This window comes from Chrysochloris asiatica, unplaced genomic scaffold, assembly GCF_000296735.1.
Source record: "Chrysochloris asiatica unplaced genomic scaffold, ChrAsi1.0 scaffold00041, whole genome shotgun sequence".
In the NCBI taxonomy this organism is placed as follows: domain Eukaryota; kingdom Metazoa; phylum Chordata; class Mammalia; order Afrosoricida; family Chrysochloridae; genus Chrysochloris; species Chrysochloris asiatica.
Genome location: NW_006408559.1, coordinates 5,898,106 through 5,922,670, shown reverse-complemented (window position 1 = coordinate 5,922,670; position 24,565 = coordinate 5,898,106). Strand labels below are relative to the sequence as shown.

Sequence of the window (24,565 nt, the reverse complement as noted above, 5' to 3'; positions counted from 1 at the left end):
CTTAATAGGGATGTAGTGAAGCAGATTCAGCAATCTTTGCCTCACAAAGGTTCCACAACCTACGGAGCCCCAGTAGCAACAGCAGATTACGTGTTGGGCTGTTAGCCTCAGGGTCGGCAGTTCTAATCTACTAGCCACTCCTCAGGAGATATGTAGCATTGGAAACCACGCTAATAGGGTCACAACCAACTCGACAGCTAACAACAGCACATGGTAATCTTCTATCTTGTGTTCAGTCAAAAGATGGTTCCAGTTAGATGAGAGTTTTACCCAGAAAAGTGTAAGATTTGTTTTGAATATGGCCTTGGTTGGGTTGTTGACTTTTACATTGGTTTTGTTCTAAAGAGACTTCTGCCCTGTGCTGGTTGGAAACTGTTCTGGTTGGAAATTCCAAGCACCATGCCCAAGATCCTCTTCAGTGAATGTAGGTGATAAAGGCATGTGTGGAAATGGTGGGTCCCGGAGCCCTCCGTGATGACACGGAAAGGGTGACACAGGTCATTTTCTACACATATTGATGAGCCAGTCTTGTCCAGCTTCAGAAACCCAGCCCCATGAAGCTCTTGGCTCGTAGCTCCTCTGAGGACCAAAGGGAGCATAGTTTCATCACAGCCTTTACCAAGAAGACATGGCTCGTCTGGGACTTGGACACCTTGAGCAACTCTCTCACTTTCTGAGAGCTACTAGTTTTCTGCGCCGTTGGAAAGTGTGACCTCTGAATCAAGTGTCCTGATTCTGTTTCGGGTCCTTGCTCAGCTGGTACCAAGAAACAAAGCAAGTAAGTACATCACCCTGTGTAGGAGTTCAGAAGTGGTCAGGACAGTTAGTGGTGGCATCCTTTTTCGAGGTCAGAGTGAAGTGATTGGTATTGGTCTCCGTTGCTCTCTCTCTACCTCTTCTTGCCAAGGGCATTTAATGAAATAAGTCAAATTTTAGGTAACAATGGAAAAAGTCCAGCTTTGTTTTGACCTCTGACTTCTGTTAGGCCCTTGTTTTCTCTAACCCTTCTCTTTCCTCTCAGTGATGGCATTTTTACTTGGCACACTTAACTTTTCTCCTTTGGCTCTGCCAACCTAGTTCCCATCTGTTTGTCTATGAGTCACTCACTCTTAAGGACTTAGCTGATAGTCAGCTAACAACTGCCAGGTGCTTATGAATCTGTTTTGACTCATGACAAGCTCACGTGTGTCAGAGTACAACCGTGCTTTCCAGGGTTTGTTTTTGAGTTGTTGTTTTTTTCCCCCTCCCTTTTGGGTGGGTTCTTTTTCTTAGTCTTTTACAATAATGGTCCTTTGCAGTATTTCTCCTTTTGTGACTGACTAATTTCACTCAGCATAATGTGCTCAAGGTTCATCCATGTTATGCCATCGATGTCTTGCAGCTTCCTTGTTGTTCTTCAAGGTAGCATAGTACTCCATTGTGTGTATGTACCACAGCTTGTTTATCCATTCTTCAGTTGATGGGCATTTTGGTTGTCTCCATTTTTTTTGCTATTGTAAATAGTGTTGCTATGAACATTGGTGCGCATATATCTATTCATGTTATGACTTGTATTTCTTGTGGGTAAATACCAAGTAGAGGAATTTCTGGGTCATATGGAATTTCTATTTGCCACCTTCTGAGGAAGCGCCATATTGCTTTCCAGAGTTGTTGGACCATTTTCCATCCCCACCAACAATATAGGAGGGTCCCAGTCTTTCTGCATCCTCGCTAGCTTTTGTTGTCCTCTGCTTTTTTGATCTTTGCTGTTATTGCTGGTGTGAGATGATATCTTATTATTGTTTTGATTTGCATCTCTCTAATGGCTAGTGATCATGAACATTTCTTCATATGTTTGTTGTCTGCATGGATCTCTTCCTTGGTGAAGTGTCTGTTCATGTCCTGTGCCCATTTTTTAATTGGGTTATTTGTCTTTTTCTTGTAGAGGTGTTGTAGTTTCCTATATATTTTGGAAATGAGTTCCTTGTCTGATGTGTCGTTGCAAAACATTTTTTCCCATTCTCTGGGTTCCCTTTTTACTCTTTTGGTAAAGTCTTTTGATGCACATAAGTTTTTAATTTTTAGTATGTCCCACTCATCTATTTTGTCTATTTTTGTTTGTGTGGTTTTCAAAATATGTGGTAGTCTGTGTATACCCTGAATTAGTGCCCTCACATTTGTCCCTATTTTTTCATTGATGACCTTCATACTTTTGGGATTCACATTTAGATCTTTAACCCATGCTGAGTTTGTTTTTGTATAGGCGTGAGGCAAAGGTCTTGTTTCAGTCTTTTACATATATCACTTTCCAGTTCTGCCAGCACCATTTGTTAGACACTGTCTCTTCCCCATGCAATATGCTTAGGCACTTTGTTGAAAATCATTTGGCTGTATGTGGTTAGGTTAGTTTCTCATGTACTCTCCATGGTTTTTGATGGCTGAAATTTCAGAAGTAAATCAGCAGGCCTTTTTCTGAGGTGCCTGTGGTGGGACTGGAACCACCAGCCTTTTGATTAGCAGCGAACATGTTAACCATTTATGCCACCCAGGGACTCCAGTAGTAAGTTAAAGGTATTAGTACATTAGCTCAGCGTGTTCTAAGAAGTCTTCTAATTACCTGTAGGAATCTTTGCATTTTATGTTGTCGTTTCTACCATCAAAAAGTGTTCCTGTGATCGTATTTTCAGCCAATCGTATGGATCCTCCAAGTTGAGGAGTGCTTGGTTGGGTGGCTTTGCTGGTACAGTAATTATGGCCTCAGCTGCTAACTGCAAGGTTGGTAGTTCAAATCCACTAGCTGCTCTGCAGGAATAAGAAGTGGCAATCTGTTTCCATAAAGCTGACTGCCATGGAGACCGTATGGGGCAGTCCTTCTCAGTCCTGTAGGCTCACTTCCAGTCAGAATTGACTTTGATGGCGCTAGGTAGACTGGGTGGCAAAGCTCAGTGTCTCCCATGGTGTTTGCACTCTGGGCTTTTGAAGACTCAAAGGATTGTCAGTATGAAGGCCGGTGTCTGTGAGTGATGTGGTCGGTTACTTTTTATGCCTCTTCCCCCACTTGAAGGTGTCTTCACCCTTTGACCCCACTAGGCCATGTCCAGGCTGACTCTTCAACACTAAGTGCCTTTTGAACAAATGCACTTTAGGATGGCTCTTCAGGGATGGGAAAGAAGTAAACTAGTAAACTAGAAGTAAACTAGTAGTAAGAGAGCATGAGTATCCGTTGCCAATCCTTCAGCTTATTTGTAGGAAATTGTGGATGGTGACAGGACTGAACAAAAGATGATCAAGGAGCTAGGGTAAGAAGCGTCCTCTCCAGTTTTCTTCTCAGGTTTTCAGGAGGACTCTGTGTGTGCAGGTGTGTGAGTCAGTGTGTATTAGAGAGATTGACAGACTCCTGTCCATGGAAGGTGACGGGAGGGTGACAAGCCAGGCTAGCATGAAGGGCCAGTCCGTGAGGTGTGGGCGTCTGTCTGAAACCATGCCAGGGTGTGCTGTTAAATGTGTGCAGAGTGTCACCTCACTGTGCACTTCCTAAGGAAGATGCACAACCTGAAGAGGGACAGTTCCACCTGCCATGCCTGCGAGACAATGAGAGGTCCAAGCATTGGGAGCAGGAAGTGATTGAAGAACTGCTCGACATCGCAATGAATTCTCAGGATGACCCTCGTGATGACTCTGAAATCGCTTTGCGTCACCGTTGTAGAGAAAAGCGTGAGACACAACGGCGTCAGCGCAAGTCTCTGTGTGTCATAGAGAAGACTGAGAGGCGAGTGGCGAATGGGTGTCTTATGCTACCGCAGACAGAAGAGCGACAAGCAGTAGACAGATTTACCACAGTGCCTTGGCATTATTGTGGACAGGAATAATGGTGAGAAAAAAGGCTACCTCATATTTAGCGTCTGTGGGAAATCTCAATGGTAAGCTCCAGGTACATGGGAACTGTTGGACAGGAAGGAATCAGAGTGTCTTTCCAGATGTTGCCTAGATGTTGTTGTTTAGTGCTGTCAAGTTGGTTCCGACTCATAGTGACCCTGCATACAGCTTCTAAGAAGTAGCTAATAGATTTGAACCACTGACCTTGCAGTTAGCAGTCCAGTGCTTAGGTTGCGGTGCCACACCAGAGTATCTAAGTAAGTAGGATGAAGTACTGGACCACAAGGTGGCTTTTGAAGCACAAGGTCGGCAGTTCAAACTCGCTAGCTGCTCCTTGGAAACACCACACAGGGTCGCTGTGAGTCGGAACCGACTCCATGGCACATAACAACAATAGCATTGCATGATAAGGACTTAGGTATAATGTCTTCTGGAAACTAAGACATCACTGGCTTTCTTATAAAGATGATATACAAGCCATGATCAAACCTAAGTTGATTCAGATGGTTATTAAATAGAAAGAAGGAACAGCACATCTCCTCTTCATTTCTTCTTCCCAGGGACAACAGTGGTTCCTTCCAGAACATTCTAGCTTTGTGTGTATGTTTTTAGCTTTATCTGTTTATAAAATCTACCCTTCCGATTACTTTGCAGCTCTCTCATTTTCTTACTTCTTGGACTTCTTTCCATATCAGGGCAAGTTAGATCTCCTTGTTCCTAGTAGGGTCAGAATGAAGTTTTACAAGTAGGAAAAACTCTGAGATGAGGCTTGAATTCTCTGACAAGAAAAGCTGGGGAAATTAAAAGGAACTTTTAAAAATGGAGGGTAGTTAGGTTCCTCAGAAAAATAGGGGGTTTTGGAGACTTATTAAAAAAAAAAAAAAAAAAATTCACATCCTAGAAACAAAACGTCCACAGAGTGATCCAGTAGCACTGTGCTTCCTCCCCAGCTATACATTTTATTTGTGTGATTTTTAAATATATGGCTGCCTCCCCCATGAAGCCCCATGCAGGACCAGCCACTGCCGTGCTCGCCATTCTGACCCCCAGAGCCAGTGTCTGGAACCAACCTTCTACATTTGTGGAATGAAAACTCGACCAAGTGAAAGGAGACTTAGAATACCTGGTAGCATTGTGGGCTAAGCATTGGGCTGCTAACCACAAGATCAGGTGTTCAAACCCATCAGCTGTTCCAAGAGAGAAAGATGAGGCTGTCTGCTCCCATAGGATTTTACTGTCTCAGACCCTAAGGAGCAGTTGACCTTTGACCTACAGGGTCACGATGAGTTGGAATAGACTGTGAGGCTAGAGGGACACCTGCTCCCAGGATGCAGTTTATTTAAATCACCCAGAAGAAGAAACTAAGGCACGAAGTAGGTGACTGATGCTGTGCTTAAGTAACCACTGGGCTGGCAGTACCTGCACGAGTCCTATTCTAATTAGAAAATGTAATCAAGGAAATAGATAACAACTGAGGGTCATTAGTGAGGTTTCCAACACGGCGGGAATAAAGCAGGAAACGCCAGATGCTAGGAGCTCTGAAAAGAGTTCTCTGTCTTCATGAGAGGAGAAATGAAAGGGTAAGGACCCAAACAATTTCATGTTTTTGCCAGTTTACCCAGGAAACACTGGGGCTTTCATGACATGTGGCTTCCTAGAGGTTAGAGGATTTGCTGCTGGAATCAGACTTCCTTTTATCCTGGTTTCAGTCTTCCTGCTGTTGGAATGGTGAGGGCTGAAGGAAACGGAGATTCCAGACAAGTGGAAGGAGAAAGAGGGAGGGGCTCCCTCCTGTGTGTCAGCAGTTTGTAAAGTTCACAGAAACAAGCGAGTCCGCCTTACAGAAGGTCTGGTCCTGACTTATTTGTGTGTATCATAACAATCTAATAAATAATGGGCAGGGTTAGAAAGAAGTCCTGCTTTTTTTCTCATTGATTAGAAATCTGTTGTTGTTAAGGGCCATCAAGTCAATTCCGACTCATAGCAACTCTGTGTAGGGTTTCTGAGGAGCAGCTGGTGAGTTTGAACTTCTGACCTTGTGTTCAAACCAGCCTTGTAGTCCAGTGCTTATCCTACAGACATACAGCAGGGCTCAAATAGAAGTCTGTTGTTGTTAAAGTGATGTCAAGTTGATTCCAGCTCATAGCAACCCGTTATAGGGTTTCCAAGGAGCGACTAGTGGGTTTGAACCACCAACCTTGTAGTTTGGAGTCCAGTGCTGATCCTTCAGTGCCACACCAGGATTCCAGGGCTCCAGTAGAAGTCTAGAGTGGGGCAATCCAGGACTGCTGAGGGGGCTTCACGTGCCATTAGGGGCAGGACACATATCTTTCCACTCCAGAGTGAACACAAGGCTCCCCTCATGTTCCAAGATAGCTGCTGGAACACCAGCCATCACACCTCCAGTGCTGACTAGAAGAAAGAGAAAAGGCCAAAGGACTGAAAAGATGCTCTGTTGGCCAAAGTGTGGCTCCCTGCAGCAACTCTGAAACAACCTTGGAAATCCCTACCTAACGATTCTGCTTACGCCTCACCTACCCAGAGGAAAGCTGGGATTGTCGTCTTTCAGTCTGGCTTCCACTAGTCTGTCCATCTAAGAGCTGGGGCCATCTAAGGAGGAAGAAGAGCCAGGAGTATTAGGGTAGCCACTGGTTCACTCTAGTCTTGTCCACAAGTAATAATTTGTCTTTACTACAGAACTTCATAGTAAGGATTTCGGATTCATTTGAAACTGCTAAAGTAATCATTAATTACTGATGACGTAATGGGGATTTGAAAAACTACGGCTGAGAAGAACAAAGATACAAGTTTGGGTGTCCTCAGATGCTTATTGGTAGAGATCTAGGGATACTCAGGATGCATGCGTAGACTTTTGAGTTTATTGTTTACACAAAACGAAGACCAATACTGAGTGTTGGAAACTTACTGATGCCATTTGAATCCATCTGCTTGATCATTCTTTGGGTCTTTGTTTTTTGTTGGGTGATCCGGGGTCTGTTGGATGAAGCGATTTCATTGAACACCTGCCTTGTGCCAGGCTCTCTGCCAAGCACTGAACTCCCATTGTCCCGTTGTTTCTCACAATCACCATGAAAGATCAGGTCATCGTTTTAGATGTTAAAAAGCGAGTGAGACTCTCATTTCTACGGTGCAGCTTTTAGAAACAGAACACTGGATCTGATAGACTGTGGATTTTGACCACTGTTGACCGTGTGCAGGCTATTTGGATACTAGCTTTGATTTTCCTATCTAGTGGAAGCGGGGAGGGAGAGGCAAGGGATAAAAGGAGAGAGTTGGAGAGACAATGGAATGGGGCCATGTGCTTAAGAAGTACCCTACTGTTTGTTAAGTTCCATCGAGTGGGTTCTGAGTCATAGTGATACTGCATAGGGTTTTCAAGTAGTGGCTAGTGAGTTTGAACCTCTGACCTTGTGGTTCAAACCAGCCTTGCAGTCCAGTGCTTTATCCCACAGTGCCACAGAAGTGCCACAGAAGTGCCTCGAGCGGAAGGTGATTCAGAGACCAGCTATTCCACGGCTGCTTTTCCCCGATTCCTTCCATTTGCTTACCTGCTACAGTCTTTTGAAATGCCCCAGGGTCGCCACAAAGGCAAAACTCAAAAGTAGCGTCAGGGTGTTTACTACAAGGGCTTTCTGGAGACATCCTTGAACTGTTGCTGGATAAACCAAGTTTGAACCGTCTGTGATCTTTTTAAAACCAATTCTACAGCTCTTAGGATCATTGTGATAAGAAGTTGGTTATTGGAGATGGGCAACTCAGACATTGGCTACCTAAAATGAGAGGGCGATAAAGGCACAAAGTGACTGGTTTACACAGTTTTAAGGGGGAGTTTACTTTCATAGTGTGTGGGGAAAGAAAGAGTTCCCACTGAATAGTTTTCATCTCTTGTAGATGGGTCTGGTGAAAAGAGATATGGATAAGATTCTTATGATTCAGTAATGAGTAATGGTTATCATGACTAATTGCGACTGTCACAATTGTAAAGGTAGAAGTTTTGTAACAAAAACAGGGGAGTGGTTAATCTTACAGTCCAGAAACAGAAGACCCTAGGACCATCAAGGGAGAAGAGCACAGCGGAATGAAAAACTTTATCCAGAGAAGCAGCAACACCAGAGATGGAGGCAGAGATGGGAACATGGAGTGAGGGAGCAGCTGAGGACTCTAGATTCATGGGAAGAGAGGAAATAAGAGTTAGCAGCCAGGAGGCAGACTTGCAGTATGTGTCCTTTAGTGGTATAAATTATTATATATACCTGAGTGTTTAAAAAAAAAAAAGAGCTAAAGTGAATAGAGAGAAATACTGTTACATTGTCCATGAAGGGGATTATAATCACTGTAATGAAACAAGTTATATGAATTGTTGAATGTAAAACTGATGATCTGCCCTGCAAACTTTCCTGATCCTGTGTCATTCTGTGAGAGACAGGAACACTTCCCGGCCACCCACCCCCACCCCACCCCCCGGTGCCCTTTAGTAGATTGAGTTCTTTGGAGTTCCCCGGCCCGGCATTGTACCCACACTGCAGTTCATGTCGCATGACCTGGCGTCTCCGCATGACCTGCTTAGTTCTCATCCTGAGGAAACTGTACGAACTACATGTAGCAGGTTGCATATCACGACATGGTACCTGGGCGAGTGTTAGGGCAGACATTGTAAATACACCTGTTTGAAATCTAGCTCCTTAATCAAAGGAATGTGCTTCCTGGCACTGCCAACAGGAGGGGTTTCCCTGGGATTTGACTATACGTGACAGGCCTGGAATTAGGGCTAGTGGCTCACTGGAAGGATTCTTGCCTCCTACGTGGGTTTGATTTCCCGCCAGTATACTTCCTGCATAGCCATACCCACTCCCTCAGTGGAGGGGTGCATGTTGCTATCACGTGGAACTGGTTTCCACAGAGCTTACAGACTGAGATGGAGTTAGGAAGAAAGGCCTGGCAAACTACTGCCAAAAACCAGCCAGTGAAGACCCTTTTTGGATCACAGTGGTCCAGTCTGTTTCCAATCGTGCGGATGGCACGGGACCCGGCTCTGTTTTGTTCCATTTTTCATGGGTTTGCCATAAGTCCCAGTTAACTCGACAGCGGCCAACCACAGCAGACCTGGGACTGACTAACCAGAGAATGCACCTGAAGCATGTTTGGGGTTGGATGGCAGGAGTGAGAGAGCCTCAGGTGTTAGAGGTGGTGCTAAATGAGCTTAGACAGAGGAGAGCCATTCCTCTGGTCAGTCTGCTTTCTGGCATCCCAGGTCAAACATCCCCCTTCCCTTCAGCCTCTGTGCTAAACATCAGCAGAGTCAGTGGGGGTGTTAGCGGACCCCAAGTTAAATAGTGCTTCTGCTCTGTGTAATACAGTCGTGCCCAAATCTCCACATGAAGCATCTAGAAAAAGAACTGACAAGAGCTTGTTGTTGTTAGGTGCCATCAAGTCGGTACCGACCCATAGTGACCTTATGCACAGCAGAACAAAGCATTGCCCGATCCTGAGCCAACCTCACTACTGTTGCCATGCATGAGTCCGTCAATGCTGCCATGTGGCCAGTCCATCTCGTTGGGGATCTCTCTCTTTTTCTCTGCCCCTCCACCTTAACAAACATGATATCCTTCTCCAGCGACTGATCCCTTGTGACGATATGTCTGAATTATGAGAGACCAAGTTTGTCCATCTTGGCCTCCAAGGAGCACTCTGGTTGCACTTCTTCCAAAACAGATCTTTTGGTTCTTTTGGCAGTCCATGGCACTTTCACTATTCTCCTCCAACACCATAAGTCAAAAGCATCAATTCTTCTGTGGTCTTCCTTATTCAGTGTCCAGCTTTCGCATGCATAGGAGGTTATTGAAAATACCATGGCTTGGGTCAGGCGCACCTTAGTCCTCAAGCTGACATCTTTGTTCTTCAACACTTTAAAAAGGTCTTGTGCAGCAGATTTTCCTAATGCAAGACATCGTTTGATTTCTTGACTGCTGCTTCCATGAGTGTTGATAGTTGATCCAAGAGGAATGAAGTCCTTGACAACTTCAATCTTTTCTCCGTTGATAAGAATGTTGTTTATTGGTCCAGTGGTGAGGATTTTTGTTATTTACCGCACATTCACTGACAGGGACACGAGTCACTTAGCTTTTGCTAATGCAGCAAACTACCCCAACTTTAGTGGCTTCAAACGTCCACCATCCATTCATTCTTCTCTCAGTTCTGCAGGCGCAGTGTGTGCTGGTGTCTACAGGGCAATTCTCGTGGTCTTGATGGTGCGGCTTTTGCTCCTGTGTCTGAAGCTAGGGGTGGAAGTTTGACTGGTGGTGGGATGGCCTTTGGTCTCTCCTCCAGCAGGCTAGCTTGGGTTATCAGCATGGCAGCGTGCAGCGTTGTCATATGGTCGGTCACCTGTATTTACTCTTGTTGGCTAAAGGGACTCACAAGGGTGACCCAGGGGGAAGTGGTGGGAGTGGAGCCATCCCTTCTCATGAGAGAAGCTGCAATGTCCTTTTGCAAAGGGTCACAGGGACTGAGAAGATACAGGATTGTGGCCATTATTGCAACCCAACACCATGCCCCAAGGAACTGGGAAGAGGAGCAGCCATCTGGGTATGTATGTTTCTTGAAGGAATTCACCTCACATGTATAAAATTAGGATACTGGTATGCTCGTGTTGATCAAACATGCAATCAAAATGTACTGATAATTACTGGTGATTGGAATGCAAAAATTGGAAACAAAGAGGAAGGGTCATGAGTTGGGAAATATGGCCTTGGTGATAGAAATGATGCTGGAGATCACATGATAGAATTCTGCAAGACCAGTGACTTCTTCATTGCAAATACTTTTTTTAAACAACATAAAAGACAACTATCCACATGGACCTCACCAGATGGAATACACAGTAATCAAATTGACTACATCTGTGAAAAAGCTCCATATCATCAGCCAAAACCAGGCCAGTGAAAACCATGGAACATATGCAAGTTCAGGCTGAAGCTGAAGAAAATGTAAACAAGTCCACAAGAACCAAACTAGGACGTTGAGCATACCCCACCTGAATTTAGAGATTATCCGAAGAATGGATTTGATGTATAGACACTAAAGACCAAAGATCAGAAGAGTTGTGGGGTGACATCAAGGACATCATACAGGAAGAAAGCAAAAGGTCTTTAATAAGACGAGAGGAGGAAAAGACCAAAATGGATGTCAGGAGAGACTATGAAACTTGCTTTCCAGTGTAGAGATGCTAAAGCAAATGGAAGAAATGAGGAGGTACAATTGTGTAGTGGATGATGAGCTGGATTGCTAACCACGAGGTCAGTAGTTCGAATCTATCAGTTGCTCCACAGGAGAAAGAGGAGACTTTCTGCTCCTTTAAAGATTTACAGCCTTGGAAACCCTACACAGGGTCACTATGAGTCAGAACCATCTCAGTGGTTCACAACCACCACCACCAAAGCCACCTCGTTGTCATAGCTTCCTCCTGCCATAGCCACTGTCCTCGTTTCCATAACCCTGCCCACCACCATAACCACCATCATTACGAAAATCCATTACAACTGTCCCCACCACCACCAGAGCTGCCACCAGAGCCACTTCATCCACTGACGTTTCCTCCATGAACTAGTTGTCATTCGCACCAAAACCTCCACGGCCACCACTGAAGCTTCCAGAAGCACGTCCACTTCTTTGGCTGGAGGCCATCTCTTGACAGGGCTTTGCCTACTTCAGAGTTGCATTATTCACAGTAGTGACAGTCTTGTCTACAGAGTCATGCTCATCAAAGGTCACTAAAGCAAAGCCCCTCCTCTTGCCACTGTGTCGATCTGTCATGATTTCAGCCATTCAGTTGTCCTTAGTGTTGAAAATCATCTCATAGGTGATGTTCTTCAGTGCCCTCTTGTTGAAGGCAATATATATATATATATAGTTGTTGTTAAGTACCGTGGAGTCGGTTCCGACTCATAGTGACCCTGCACAGGGTTTCCGAGGCTGTAAATCTTTACGGGAGCAGAAAGCCTCATGTTTCTTCTGTGGAACCACTGGTAGTTTTGAACTGCCGACCTTGAGGTTAGCAGCCCGATTCGTAACCACTAGGCTACCAGAGCTCCTTAGAGGACAGTTGTTGTTGTTGTTGTTAATAGAGAGATGACAACACTACCTTCAGAAGTGTGGAGACCTAGATGGAGGATATGACAAAAACAGTAACTTCAGATTTTGATACATGTGTTTAATCCAGGTGTCTATGACTTTGTGGTAATACATGTTGACTTACTCTCATTATTGTATTTGATTTCTACAACTTTATTGTAGCTAAGCAGGGCTAGTATTATCATCCATATTTTATAGGTTAAGAATTTGTTAATTAAATTGGGTAGGAAGAAGGGATGAGTGGTGTTGGAAGTATTACTACAAGGTCCCAAAAGAGAACCAAAGGCAAGATCTTACCACCTGGCTCTGTCTCTACCCAAACACTGTCACTTCAGTGGCTAAAGTGAGTGAAAAGTATTCATTGTGAAGCTACTTGTTTGCCGGCATGTTAATGACTAAGGGCATGTGATGCCCTTTAAACAGTTTTCATCATAGTCATTTGGAGAATTGTTTTTATTCGTGTTAGTGATAGATTGTTGTTAAGTGTCATCAAGTCGGTTCCAACTCATAACGACCTGTATAGGGTTTCTGAGGAGCAGCTGATGAGCTTGAGTCACCATATATCTTGTGGTTCAAAACGACTATGCAATCCGGTGCATTAACCCACAGCCCCACACCAAGAGTCCTATTTGCTGGCCTTTCTGTTACAAAGGTTCACAGAAAAGCTGTAAACCAAACATTCTGTGGACTGGTATATATTTTAAAGGAAAGTAAATCTCACACGTGAAATTGACAGGCAGTTGTTACATAAACCCAAAGTTCAGGTATCTGAGATGAATGAAAACCTCTCTGCACAGAGACTGCAGCAGTGGGTTGCTCAAATTGCAAATTAAAAACAAAAACAAAAAATGCAGAAGCAGTCCACTTAGAATATTCTCTTCATGTCAGAAATGCACCTTCATGCTTGAAAATGATAAAAAATGACATTCGATCCTTTACAACTATTCTATTCATCTTTATTGATCAGGTTCAAGAAAGATAAATCGCAGCCCAAATAAGATTATAGTAAACGTTAGCATGGTAGGAGACTCGGGGTTGATGGAGAGCCATTCATCACCTCAAATAGTGACCCGTCCAGAGCCGCGGCCACCCTGAGCCTGTCTAATCACATACCTATTGATTTTATCTACATCCCAGGATCCTGGATGTGACTGTCATTGGCCAACACAGATGGTTAAATGCAGAAGGGGGCACTGGTGTGAAGAGGATTTCATTTTCATCTTCTTTCCAACCAACAATGGTGTATTGAAAAATCAACCACCCCAGGCCATGCATGTGGAGCCTGGGTGATTGGGGGTTAGGGTTCACAATAGACCACTGCATTGTGTGATGGGTTCTGCTGTTGTTCCTTTAGTGGAGCAGCACATTCTGCAGGATGTTTCATTAGAGGCTGAGGGCTCATGGGATCCTTGAGGACCCTGACTTCCACCCCCACCCCGCCCTCGCGGTAAAACAGGTTTTAAAATAGCCAGTCAAGATGCATTGTAAGTTTGCCACCCAGAAAAGGCTTTTATTTACCATTGTAACTTGGTTAATGTCACTTTTGTATCCATTCGTGTCATAGTAGAGGCGTCTGTTTTTTAATAGCTAAAATTTCTGCTTATTATACTAATTAGTTTGTTATCAATCAGTGCACTTGTGGTCACATGGATGGCCAGCTTGGTGGATGGCAAATTCTATTCCATAAAATATCCATCTTGAAGGCAGAAATTTTGCGTCAAAGTGATCCTTTGGTATGGAGTTGGAACCCTGATGGAGTAGCAGGCAAATGTAAATGATGGGTGTGAATTTCATTATTTGAGCTCAAGCATTCTTTGATTCCAAATGAGGGAAAAGTAAACAATATTTCAAATATATAGGAAAGGGTGTCAAAAAGTTTATGGAGAAAAGCCATTATCTTTTCATTCCATGTTTTCTACAAATTTGGAAGCCCCCTGGTTTATTGGAAGCAGTTTCCAAAGGATCAAAGAATGATGAATTGTAACTATGAGAGCTTCATTTGTAATTATAGCCTGCATGCCAGTAACTGTACTAGTATATAAATGATTTTTTTTAACATACATTTTCATAAATAGTCCAGGGCCACTACTGCTTGAGTGATCCAAACAAGAGTCCGTTTGTTGAAGTTGTATGTCTTGCACACAGTGTAGTCTAGTCCTCCCAGGTTGTGAAAACTGTCTCTTTCTTTTTCCAGAGCTCAGAATTCTACAAAGTGACCACCGAGCAATATCAGAAAGCTGCCGAAGAGGTGGAAGGAAAGTTCAAGTAAGTTTGTGACAGTATTGTCCTTATTTACTGGTTTTGGTGAGATAAAAGTACACTTTTCTTGGTTTTTGACCCGAGGATAGTTTGTGATGGAGCATTCTGGAATACTGGGAAATGTGTTGGGGTAGAAAAGTGGAACCTTGTGTTCAGCTGTACTTAGAATTCACATCCAAGGCAAGGGTCTTTCTTAAGAGCTGGCTGCATTGTAATCTGTTGTATGCAGGGAGGGGAATGAAAGATGATGGCAAGTCAGCATTTGCATGTGGAATAACATGGAAGATAGGATGCCCGTGACATTGAAGATGGTGTTAAATTGCTACCTCTAACAATGGAAACGTAGAAACCATTCACTTTCACATAATAACGCGACGCGCATGTCCAGATTTGGGTCTCCACCTAGCCATGCTTAAGCCGTCTTGGTTTCTTTGCAAGTTCCTTAAAAGCATTTAAAGCAGACTTCACCTTGCCCCAGATTATGAAGGCGATATTAAATTGTTACCTCCATTAATCCTTGGGATGTTTAAATGAATGTTCTGTAATTGATGGATCAAAGTGTCTGACCCCTGGCCCTGGATTTTCCTCCCACTGACAGTTCTCACATTAGGTAAGGAAACATCATTCAGAATTTTCTGGAGTGTATAAATGGTGCCATTGTGTTACCCCTGTTAGTAACACATGTGCAAATTACTGAAGCAAAGAAAGCTGTTGTGACAGCTTTAGTTGAAAGATTGCATGGGGTTCTGACCTCCTTCCTTGTGCATGTTTATAAGCATTTGATAAAATGATTGCACCCTAAGGTGGAGTCATTACTTTCTGCTATCGTACAGGCTATGTGGTAATAGATAGTAATGTTATTTTAATGTTGGTTTAGAGAAAAAAAGAAAGGTTTTCCTAAGGATGGCTTGAGGTATATTTAAACAAACAAAAACCTTCCAGTATTCTTACATGAATTTTCTCCTGCTTCCTGTTGGGGGATAGAGACCCTCTAAGAACTGGCTCTGTAACTCACCCTTCAAAGTCAATGTGAGAAATCATTTTATAAAAATACATAAAAACCACCAGGCTCGCTGGTCAAGCAGAGACTGGTGGGACTCCTTGACACTTAATCACACTTCAGGTCTGGAAATCAGCTCACCCCCATGGTGCAGTTTTCAGCCAGTGTTGTTGTTGTGAAACGATGTTGAGTCAGTTCTGACCCATAGCGACCCCGTATACGGTTTCAGAGGAGTGGCTGGTAGGTTTGAACCACTGGCCTTGTAGTTAAAACTGACCTTGTGGCCAGTGCATTATCCTGCAGCAACGCACCAGTTCTCCCAGGCCAACAGTAGACAGACTTGTAAGGAGAACAGTTACATTAATGAGATACTAAGGAGGGACCAGTCGCTGGAGAAGGATATCATGTTTGGTAAGGTGAAGGGTCCGGAAAAAAAAGGAAGACCCCCAGCGAGATGGATTGGCCAAGTGGCAGCATCAGTGGGCTCAAGCATGGCAACAATTGTGAGGTTGGCCCAGGACCGGGCAGTGTTTTGTTCTGCTGTGTATAAGGTCGCTATGGGTCGGTACCGGCTCGATGGCACCTAACTACAACAACAATCAACCATTTGAGAGCACAAGGACAGCGTTTACACAGGGACAAAGTTCAGAAGAGTTAGGAAAGAAGGGAAAATGGCAGCAGGAAATGTAGGGAGGAAGAGGGATGAGCGATCATTACAGTGTGAGGACTTCAATCAGCGAGATGAAACAAAATGTGTATAAATTGTTGCACGGAAAACTCATCAGCTCTGTAAACTTACCCCCAATTCACAATAAAACGTTGTTAAAATGTTTTAAGTGAATGTGAGCTCTTTATCTAAATTAAGAATTGATTATAGGTATGATTTTTAAAGAAGTCTCCTTTTTTGTTGTTGCTAAGTTTTTATGGTTATGTTTCCCCTTAAGTATGAGAACCTTTGATCTTGGCATTTCTGTGATGTAAGATGATAACTAAAAATTTAAGGCCAGTCAAAGAAGATCAATTCTGGTGAGAATGACCTATGGAGTCATCATAAAGAAGGCAGATTTTAGGTGAGGCTTGCAGAAGAACATTGAGTAGGTGGAAGGTATTCAGAAGGAAATTGTGCTGCACGTCAGTTGGTGACAAAACCTAGAGTATGGTACGCGATGAAGCTGGGAAGGTAAACAGGGACATTGGCCACAGGTCTAAGAAGTTTGGTCTTGATTTACTAGGAGGTCATTGGGCATTCTTTGACCAAGTGAGGACTCTGGTAGATTTAATCATGTGACAGTGGATGCATTGTGTGGTGTGAGGTGTGGAATAGAAGAAAGAAGACTAGGTGGGGGTTCTCTGCAAAAGAAAGAGACGGCAACACAAGAAAGGCATTGAAGAGAGATCTGATATGAATTACTATGGTTTGTGTGGTGGTGGTGGTGGTGGTTACGTGCTGTGGAGTCGGTTCTGACTCAGCGCATCTGTATAGGGTGGCCGAGGCTGTAAATCTTTACGGGAGCAGAAACCCTCACCTTTCTCCCATGGAACCGCTGGCTGTGATATTAGCAGGCCAACTCATACATATAAGAGTTTCAAAACAGAATCAGAAATAGGAGCTTAGCAAATCAAAAAACAGGAGGAAACTGGATTTTATAGAGAGATGCTTCTGGAGAATGCAAGGCCATGCAGAGCGTGGAATAAATGGTGATTTCGCTTCTAAAAGTGATCTAGGCTTACACAGAGCCTCCGCGGCATTACCCTCTGGTTCTATAAAGATCCTCTTCTATAGAGGATCCAGTTCTCACCTGGCTAATCTGTAGTAAGGAATTTGGCTTTGCCCACAGAGGGTCTAGGAGTCCTGGTGTAGTGCTGTGGGTTAATGCGCTGGACTGCAAATTCCATCTGAACTGTAAGGTCGGTGGTTCAAGGTCACCAGTTGCTCCTTGGAAACCCTATACAGGGTTGCTGTGGGTCAGAACCAACTCAACAGCAGACAATACCCTGAGATTCTCATACATGACACCACCATCCAGAACTCAATCCAGATATAGAAGTATTTAAAGTAAAACAAACCTACAAGGCTGAAAATAGGGAACCAGAGATACCAATGTATAATGAAATCAGCTAGCTACAAAGCAAAAGCAGGAATAGTGTAGGTACTCAACTTCTAAATGGCAAGGAAGTCAAGTGGATTTCAAGATCAAACAGGTTGTTTTAAGCAGGGAAATCGATTATAGGGTAACCTCAAAGAAAAATAATATGCCTGCACATCAAAATAAAAAAGAGGGAAAATCAGAAAGATTTAGTAACAAAAAACCCCAGCAGGAATGAAAATGTCAAGAAAACCCACAAACAACATGAACTCAGTGTAGAAAATCCCATGGAACAAAGAATCCAGCAGCACTGCGCGCGCGCGCGCACACACACACACACACACACACACACACACACACAATGACTACAATCAATTCATATCTGTTGATAATCACACTGACTTTAAATGGATTCAGTACACCAGTCAAGAGACAGAGAAAGCAGAATGGATTAGAAAACAGGATCCTTCAAAATGCTGTCTGAAACAGACATCAAAAAGATGGAGACAGCCTAAATTCCCATCAACAGAAGAATGGTTAAACTTTGGTACAAACACACAATGGCATGCTATAAAAGGTTGAAGACTGATGATGGATCTGTGAAACACCTCATAACATGGTTGTATCTTAAGGACATTATGCTGAGTGAAATTAGTCAATCACGAAAGAACAAACATTATATGTTGTAAAAAGGTTAAAAAAAACCCAAGATTGTCTTGATAAAAGAAGCAATCTATGATGGTTACAGTGGGGGCGGGGGAGGGAAAATTAATCATGGCTAGAAGGTTGTTAACATGGGTGACAGGGCATACAACAGGAGGGAGGTTAGCAGAGGAAAGATGAAGTTTGTGGGAGACACAGGGAGAAATGCAATAGATGAAGTGAATAGAGGTGAATACTGCTAAGTGTTGGTACCTGGAGGGGATTGCAACCATGTCGTGAAGCAAAGTATATGGTTTATAAACATGATCTGCTCTGTAAACCTTCAGTCAATTCACAATAAAAAGTTAATAAACAAAACAAAAACTGGTTGCTTGGTGGTGGTGGTTATGTGCCGTGGAGTCGATTCTGACTCATAGTGACCCTGTACAGGGTTTCCGAGCCTGTAAATCTTTACAGGAGCAGAAAGTCTAATCTTTCACCCGTGGAACAGCTGGTAATTTCGAACTGCTGACCTTGAGGTTCGCATCCTGATTCATAACCATTATGCTACCAGAGCTCCTTGGAGAGTAACTTATTCAAGGGAACTTCATAGAAAACGTCCATTGTCTGTTAATTCCAACTTGCTACAAACTTTTTGAAGCCACCTTGTGTAATTTCTCTCCCCCAGCTATTACTTGATAGACTGAGCTTGCCAGCAGGTCATATTTTAGTTTCCAGTTAGTTCACCAACTTCACATCTAAGAAGTAACAGGCCCCTGGCTATAGGAGATGCCAGCCGTCTGAAGGCACAGAGATTACTTAATGGTAACCTTATTTCTCCTTAGAAACTTGACCTTCTCAGATCACCGCAAGCCTTCAGTCTTGGGCAAGCCTGTACTCTGTATTCTTGCACACCAGAGCTTCCTTACCTGGCCAAATTACTCCACTGGCTCCTGTCTATGTGATCAGTTAGGACCTGAAAGTATCACCCTGTAGACTTCCAACAACCTTGAACCTGAGCTCAGCAGTCCTCTTAGGCAACAAGCTCTTGAAGGACTTTGAAGACTATGTAGTGAATTTTACTTGATGGTTGTAATATCCATCTAGAGTACAGGAGATGGAAGTTTTTAAATTGCCAACTCAAGGGCAAAATTGTACACCTGATAGGAGACCACGCAAAATCCTTATAAATAGAAAGCTAAGAGCATCTGAGACTGCACTGGGCTAGCAGCAGTCACACTGAGGCTGGTGTAGTAGTTTTAGGGAGCTTATATACTAACTCAAGGAGCTCTGGTAGCATAGTGGTTAAGAATCGGGCTGCTAACATCAAGGTCGCCAGTTCGAAACTACTAACCGTTCCACGGGAGAAAGATGAGACATTCGGCTCCTGTAAAGATTTACAGCCTTGGAAACCCTGTGCAGGGTCACTGTGAATCGGAACTGACTCCATGGTACTTAACAACAACAACAGATACTGACTCACACTTCAGCCCCTCAGCATGTAGTTTTGGCAGTAGTCCATTAAAATACCTTAGATGGTTGTTTTCTTCTGATTTTGCCATCATTTCATCCATTCATAGAGCTCCTATGTGGCATGCACTCTGTTAAGTTCTGAGTATTCAGTTAGAGGAAGACAGGTAAGGCCGTACCCCTTACAGTGAAGTGTGTTCTTACTCGTAGCGGACCTGCTGGACAGGGTGGACCTGCCCCATAGGGTTTCTAAGAGTGGACTCCTTACAGAAATGGATTGTAACATCTTTCTCCCACGGAGCGGCTGATGGGTTCAAACCTCTGACCTTTTGGTTCACTGCCAAGTGCTTTAACCACTGTTCCACCAGGGCTCTCAGCATGGAACTTAGAGCTCATCAGAGAAGACCAAGAGGCAAGCAGAATTATTATTCTTTAAAGCGTTTATTGTGAATTGAGTGCTACTTTACATAGCGGAACATTGCTTTTGCCCTTAACCAATTACATTTTGTTTCATTACAATGATTATAATCCCCTCCATGCACCATCGGTTAATGCTGTTTACCTCTATTCCCTCCATTTTTTTTTATGTTCACCAAACATGCAGGAATATATAATCATTTAAACAAACATAAGGCATATTTTGCAAACCAGCCCCCTGCCCGCCTGCATACACGCAGCCTTTCTCTTTCCATGAGTCTAGAGCCCTCAGTTGTTCTAGTTCTCCATTAGCAACACTTATGTGTCCGTCTCTACTGTCACCTCTTCTCTGGTTAGAATACGTATTCCACTCATGCTCTTCCCTCTTGATGTTCCTAGGGTCCTCAGTTCCTGGAATGTAAGGTTAACTACTCCCCCCCTTTTTGTTATGCAACTTCTACCTTTACATTTGTGACTGTCCCGCAATTAGTCATGATAACAGTTACTCACTACTGAATCAAAAGAATCCTGTCCCCATCTCCTTTTACTAGAATCATCTAGACAAGATGAAAACTGTTCAGTGGGGATTCTACCTCCTCACTCTCTCTGAAACGAAACTGCTCTTGAAAACTTGTAAGCCAGTCACTTCGTGCCTTTAAGCCCTCCCCTCTCCTCATTTTAGGTAGCCAATGTCTAAGTTGCCTGTCCCTATCAACCCTGTGTACACAGGGGATAGGCTTGATCCTTGATTTGTGGACTCCTTCCCTTTTGGTATTTTGAGCTATTACATCTATCAGTCAAGATCAAGTTCATCAAATTGTAGCAATTTACACTTGTAAATTGTGTCAAATTTCTTTATCTTCCTCTAGTCGAGTTGTGATCATCAAGCCATCCAAACTAGGTCAAATGGGTACTGTCTGCAAGTTTGTGGCAAACAAAATTTTATAGTGAAGTTTTTTTAAAAAAATCTAAAGTTATACTATAATGTGATAGTTGGGTCTCTAATAGTCAAGTTATTGCTGAAAATGACACCAACCCTCCCTCACTACTTTTCAGCTGGGTTCGATAATCCATTGCAATGGTCACAGAGACCCTAAACTCACAATTATGGGACGAACTAGAGACGCTGACAGGTTAACAATACAGTTCCTGGCGTGAGAAGTGTTCAGGGCATAGTTCTTCCAGTCAGGCCACCTTTCCTCTGTCGTATTCACAGGCAAGTCCCTCTCTGGCCCTTAGCCCCTTGGCATGGTTACTGCCCTGCTCAGGACAGTGCTTCTAAACTCTTTCAGGACTGCTGAGAACTGCCCACAGAGCATACCATTCCGTCATCAGCCTCACCCTGAAGACACTCAGCTCTAGCTCTGTGGATAGCCAACCTAGTTCCCTCAACCAAGTGCCTGGAGACACGCCCTCTGCAAGCCTTTTGCCCTAAATCACTCCATTTTACTTGCTCTGTGAATTGGCAGGTCCGCTGCTCTGTTGTGCTCTGGCTCTTAGTGCTGTTGGTGGTGGTACTCCTTGGTGTCATAGCTTTCTCTTCCTGGGTCAAGGAGTTTCAATACACAGGGATCTTGGGGTCCACTCTGGGCTCTTTCTTCTTAATGACAGTGAGATCCTCCATCCTGTTTTTGGAATGGCTCATTTTAAACTCATGCTACAGTCCCAAGTTTTTGCAACCACAGTTAACTGCTAACAATCACAATGGAATCCTATCATCCTGTCAGCATTCTCTCCCACCTCTTCTTACCCAGACCCATCAGGAAAAAGTTGTTTGGAGGGAGTGGCAAGGACTGTGGGTAGAAGAGCTCTATAAGTAATCCACTGAACTGTAGTTATTTTAAAATAATACTACATACCATTATTTCAATGGGAATTAGGGGATTTTGAAATCGAGAATTTGTGATGCTGTTTATTTTCCTGCAAGAACTTTTTTTCCCACAATAGCTATAAAATTTTAGCTATAAAACCTAAATCACTGAGAAGGAAAAAAAAAAAATCACAGAGAAACTCCAGCATTGTTTAACATGTAGCTTTTATTCCAGAGAAATTGCTTTTTTCCCCCAAGCCACCTGAAACACTCATTGTCAGCTGCTTTTCACCTTTAGCACCTTTTGTCATTATCTGTTAAATACAGCTACAGTCTTTTACTTACTATGGTTACTTCCTAGTGTAGGATCCTCAGACCATGTTATTTAGCGCATCTTAATGAAAATCATGTTTCCTAATAAATCATTCCCTTTGTGTTCTCCCAAGGGGTCTACAATTACCCATCCCTGAAGGATTTGATATTTATCCCTGGTTCCTGGGAGATCACATCTAAACCTTTGGAATTTCCCCAATGATAAGTCTTTGTCCTTAATGGAAGGACTCTAAACCACACCTACCTGAGAGTTTATGCTAACGAGTTGACTCTGGATGGGTGGGGGCCCACTGAGCCCACCACAGAGGGAAGAGCTAGAGAGGGATTTGGGCTACTTGGGCACTGATTGGTGGTTCAGTCAATCATTGCGTTAAGAATCTATGGACGTGAAGGCTCAGGCGTACTTCCTTGTTGGGGAAGGACTTGGATGCTCAGGAGGGCGCCATGTTCTTTCAGACTTGGAAGCTCCACATGGGAGATTCTCCCAGAGTGCTTCCAGTGTCTCTCTCGTCACTGGCATCCTTTCTGCTATAACAAAGCTGTGTAATTGTAAGTATTTGGCTTTCTTGAGTTCTGTGAGTCCTTCTAGCAATTTAGGGATCTCAAGGTGGTAGTGGTGTTGCTGGGTCAGGTTATGGAAGACTAGTAACTCATGAAATGTAGTATTAAAGAGTTCTGTTACAGTCTGGATATACCTTCAGGGGAGCTGTACCACACACCGGCCACAGACAGCAGTATCTCCTCACACTCACAGTCTGGGTGGGTTTTATAGATGGGAGCTAATCTCTAGTAGTGTAGTGGTTACGAATCGGGCTGCTAACCCCAGGGTCAGCAGTTTGAAACTACCAGCTGTTCCGCGGGAGAAAGATGAGGCTTTCTGCTCCTGTAAAGATTTCCAGCCTCGGAAACCCTGTACAGGGTCGCTATGGGTCAGAACCGACTCACGGCACTTAACAACAATCTTTAGAGGCACTTCTAACAGATTTCAGAAAAGGGCGGGGCCTCTCTTGTTTGCGCATCTTCATTTTCATGTGCTGTTTCCTTGTGACTTTTCCCGTGCTGCCTTTTCGTCAGGATCCTAGTTCAAGAACCACATCTGTCCTAGTGGTGCCATGTTGGTGGGCGGGGCATTCCACAATGTTTTGCAACTGTGCCAAAAACTGGTTAAGGGGGAAGTTGATAGGTAACTTGAGATAACTGAGAGTTAACAAAACCCACTAGGTAGCTGAATAGGAGAGAAGGCTAACAACCCCGCTGAGATCCACATGTTTCCCACATCCTGTCTGCCTGACAAGAAGGTTCTGTATCTGTCTCATCAGGGCTTTGGAGGTTTTATGGGTCCACTGATTTTTTAGCCACTGGTAGCAATCCTCCTTGTGACTCCTTCCCATACCAGTGGAAGTCTTGCGTTTGTAGCCAGCAGGTCAGAATAACAGGCTCCCAGCTAGTGTGCCAAGTCTTGGACAAACTTCACTTCTGGGGGACTGTGCTCTTTACCTGGTGAGATTTGAACTGGTGTTTCATTCAGTAATAGCAGGTCAGAGGAAGAGCTGCATTCGCAGTTAATGTCAGAGAGGAGATTTAAGAAGGTGGCAGAGACACATTATGTAGTTTAGAGGTAATTCCTGAAACACAATGGTATATTAAAGAATGTCATTTACTGTGCTTACTGAAAAAGCACAAGTCTGACATGTAGTAGATGCTCAGTATATGTTAGATTTAGCGACTATGGAATTCCATTCAAGTTACGAAAATAGTCACTACAAGCGAAATTTCCGTTTGTTTCTAAACAAAATCGATGCTGTCAAACCAACCTTAGAGCTCTTAACCCTCAGGGAGTTCCCAGTTCAGCCATGGAGATGGACATAAAGAAATAGATCCAAGGAGCATATTGGGCATGGTGCTGTGCAAACCCTGCTAGGAGCTCAGCCTGGAAATAGGATGTCTTTGGATTGCAGCAGGCCTAGAGAAAGTTCCCAGCACATGCAAATATTTAATACTCTCCGACTGCTCTCGGAAAGACTGAACATTCGCACCTACCCGGAGGTGCCTCAGGAAAGCCCATGGAGCTCAGTGCTATTCTGACACACACACACACACATACACAAGGTTGCATGAGGCAGAACGACTCAAGTGCAACTTGGACCACTGCTGCCGTCATCATCGTAGCAACAGCAGGAGTAGCCGGAGGAGAGGTGTTGCCAGGATTTATATACACATCAATTGTTTTTCAAACATTGTGAATATCAGCAAGCATCAGACAGATGTAAAATATGTTCAGGACATGGTAAACATTGTAAGGAGTCTTGATGTGACACTGTAGGATAAGCACTGGACCACAAGGTCAGTTTGAATTGCAGGGTCAGAGGTTCAAACCCACCTACAGCTCCTCGTGAACACTATACAGGGTTGTTATGATTGGCAACCAACTTGACAGCAATTAACAACAGCAAGAACATTGTAAAGACAATATAATAGCAAACAGGTGAAACTCATTTTACAAACAATTGGTGGTTGAACCACATTTTTTTTTTTTTTTAG

General features: G+C 43.6%; 1 protein-coding gene across 1 annotated transcript in view; it reads left to right on the top strand.

Annotated features, from left to right (window-relative positions):
- Positions 1–24,565, top strand: part of CHCHD3 (coiled-coil-helix-coiled-coil-helix domain containing 3) — a 353,394-nt gene that overhangs the window by 273,762 nt on the left and 55,067 nt on the right. The window contains exon 6 of the mRNA XM_006861225.1: positions 14,201–14,271. Coding sequence (XP_006861287.1) covers positions 14,201–14,271 — 71 coding nt within the window. The remainder of the gene's footprint in view (positions 1–14,200; positions 14,272–24,565) is intronic.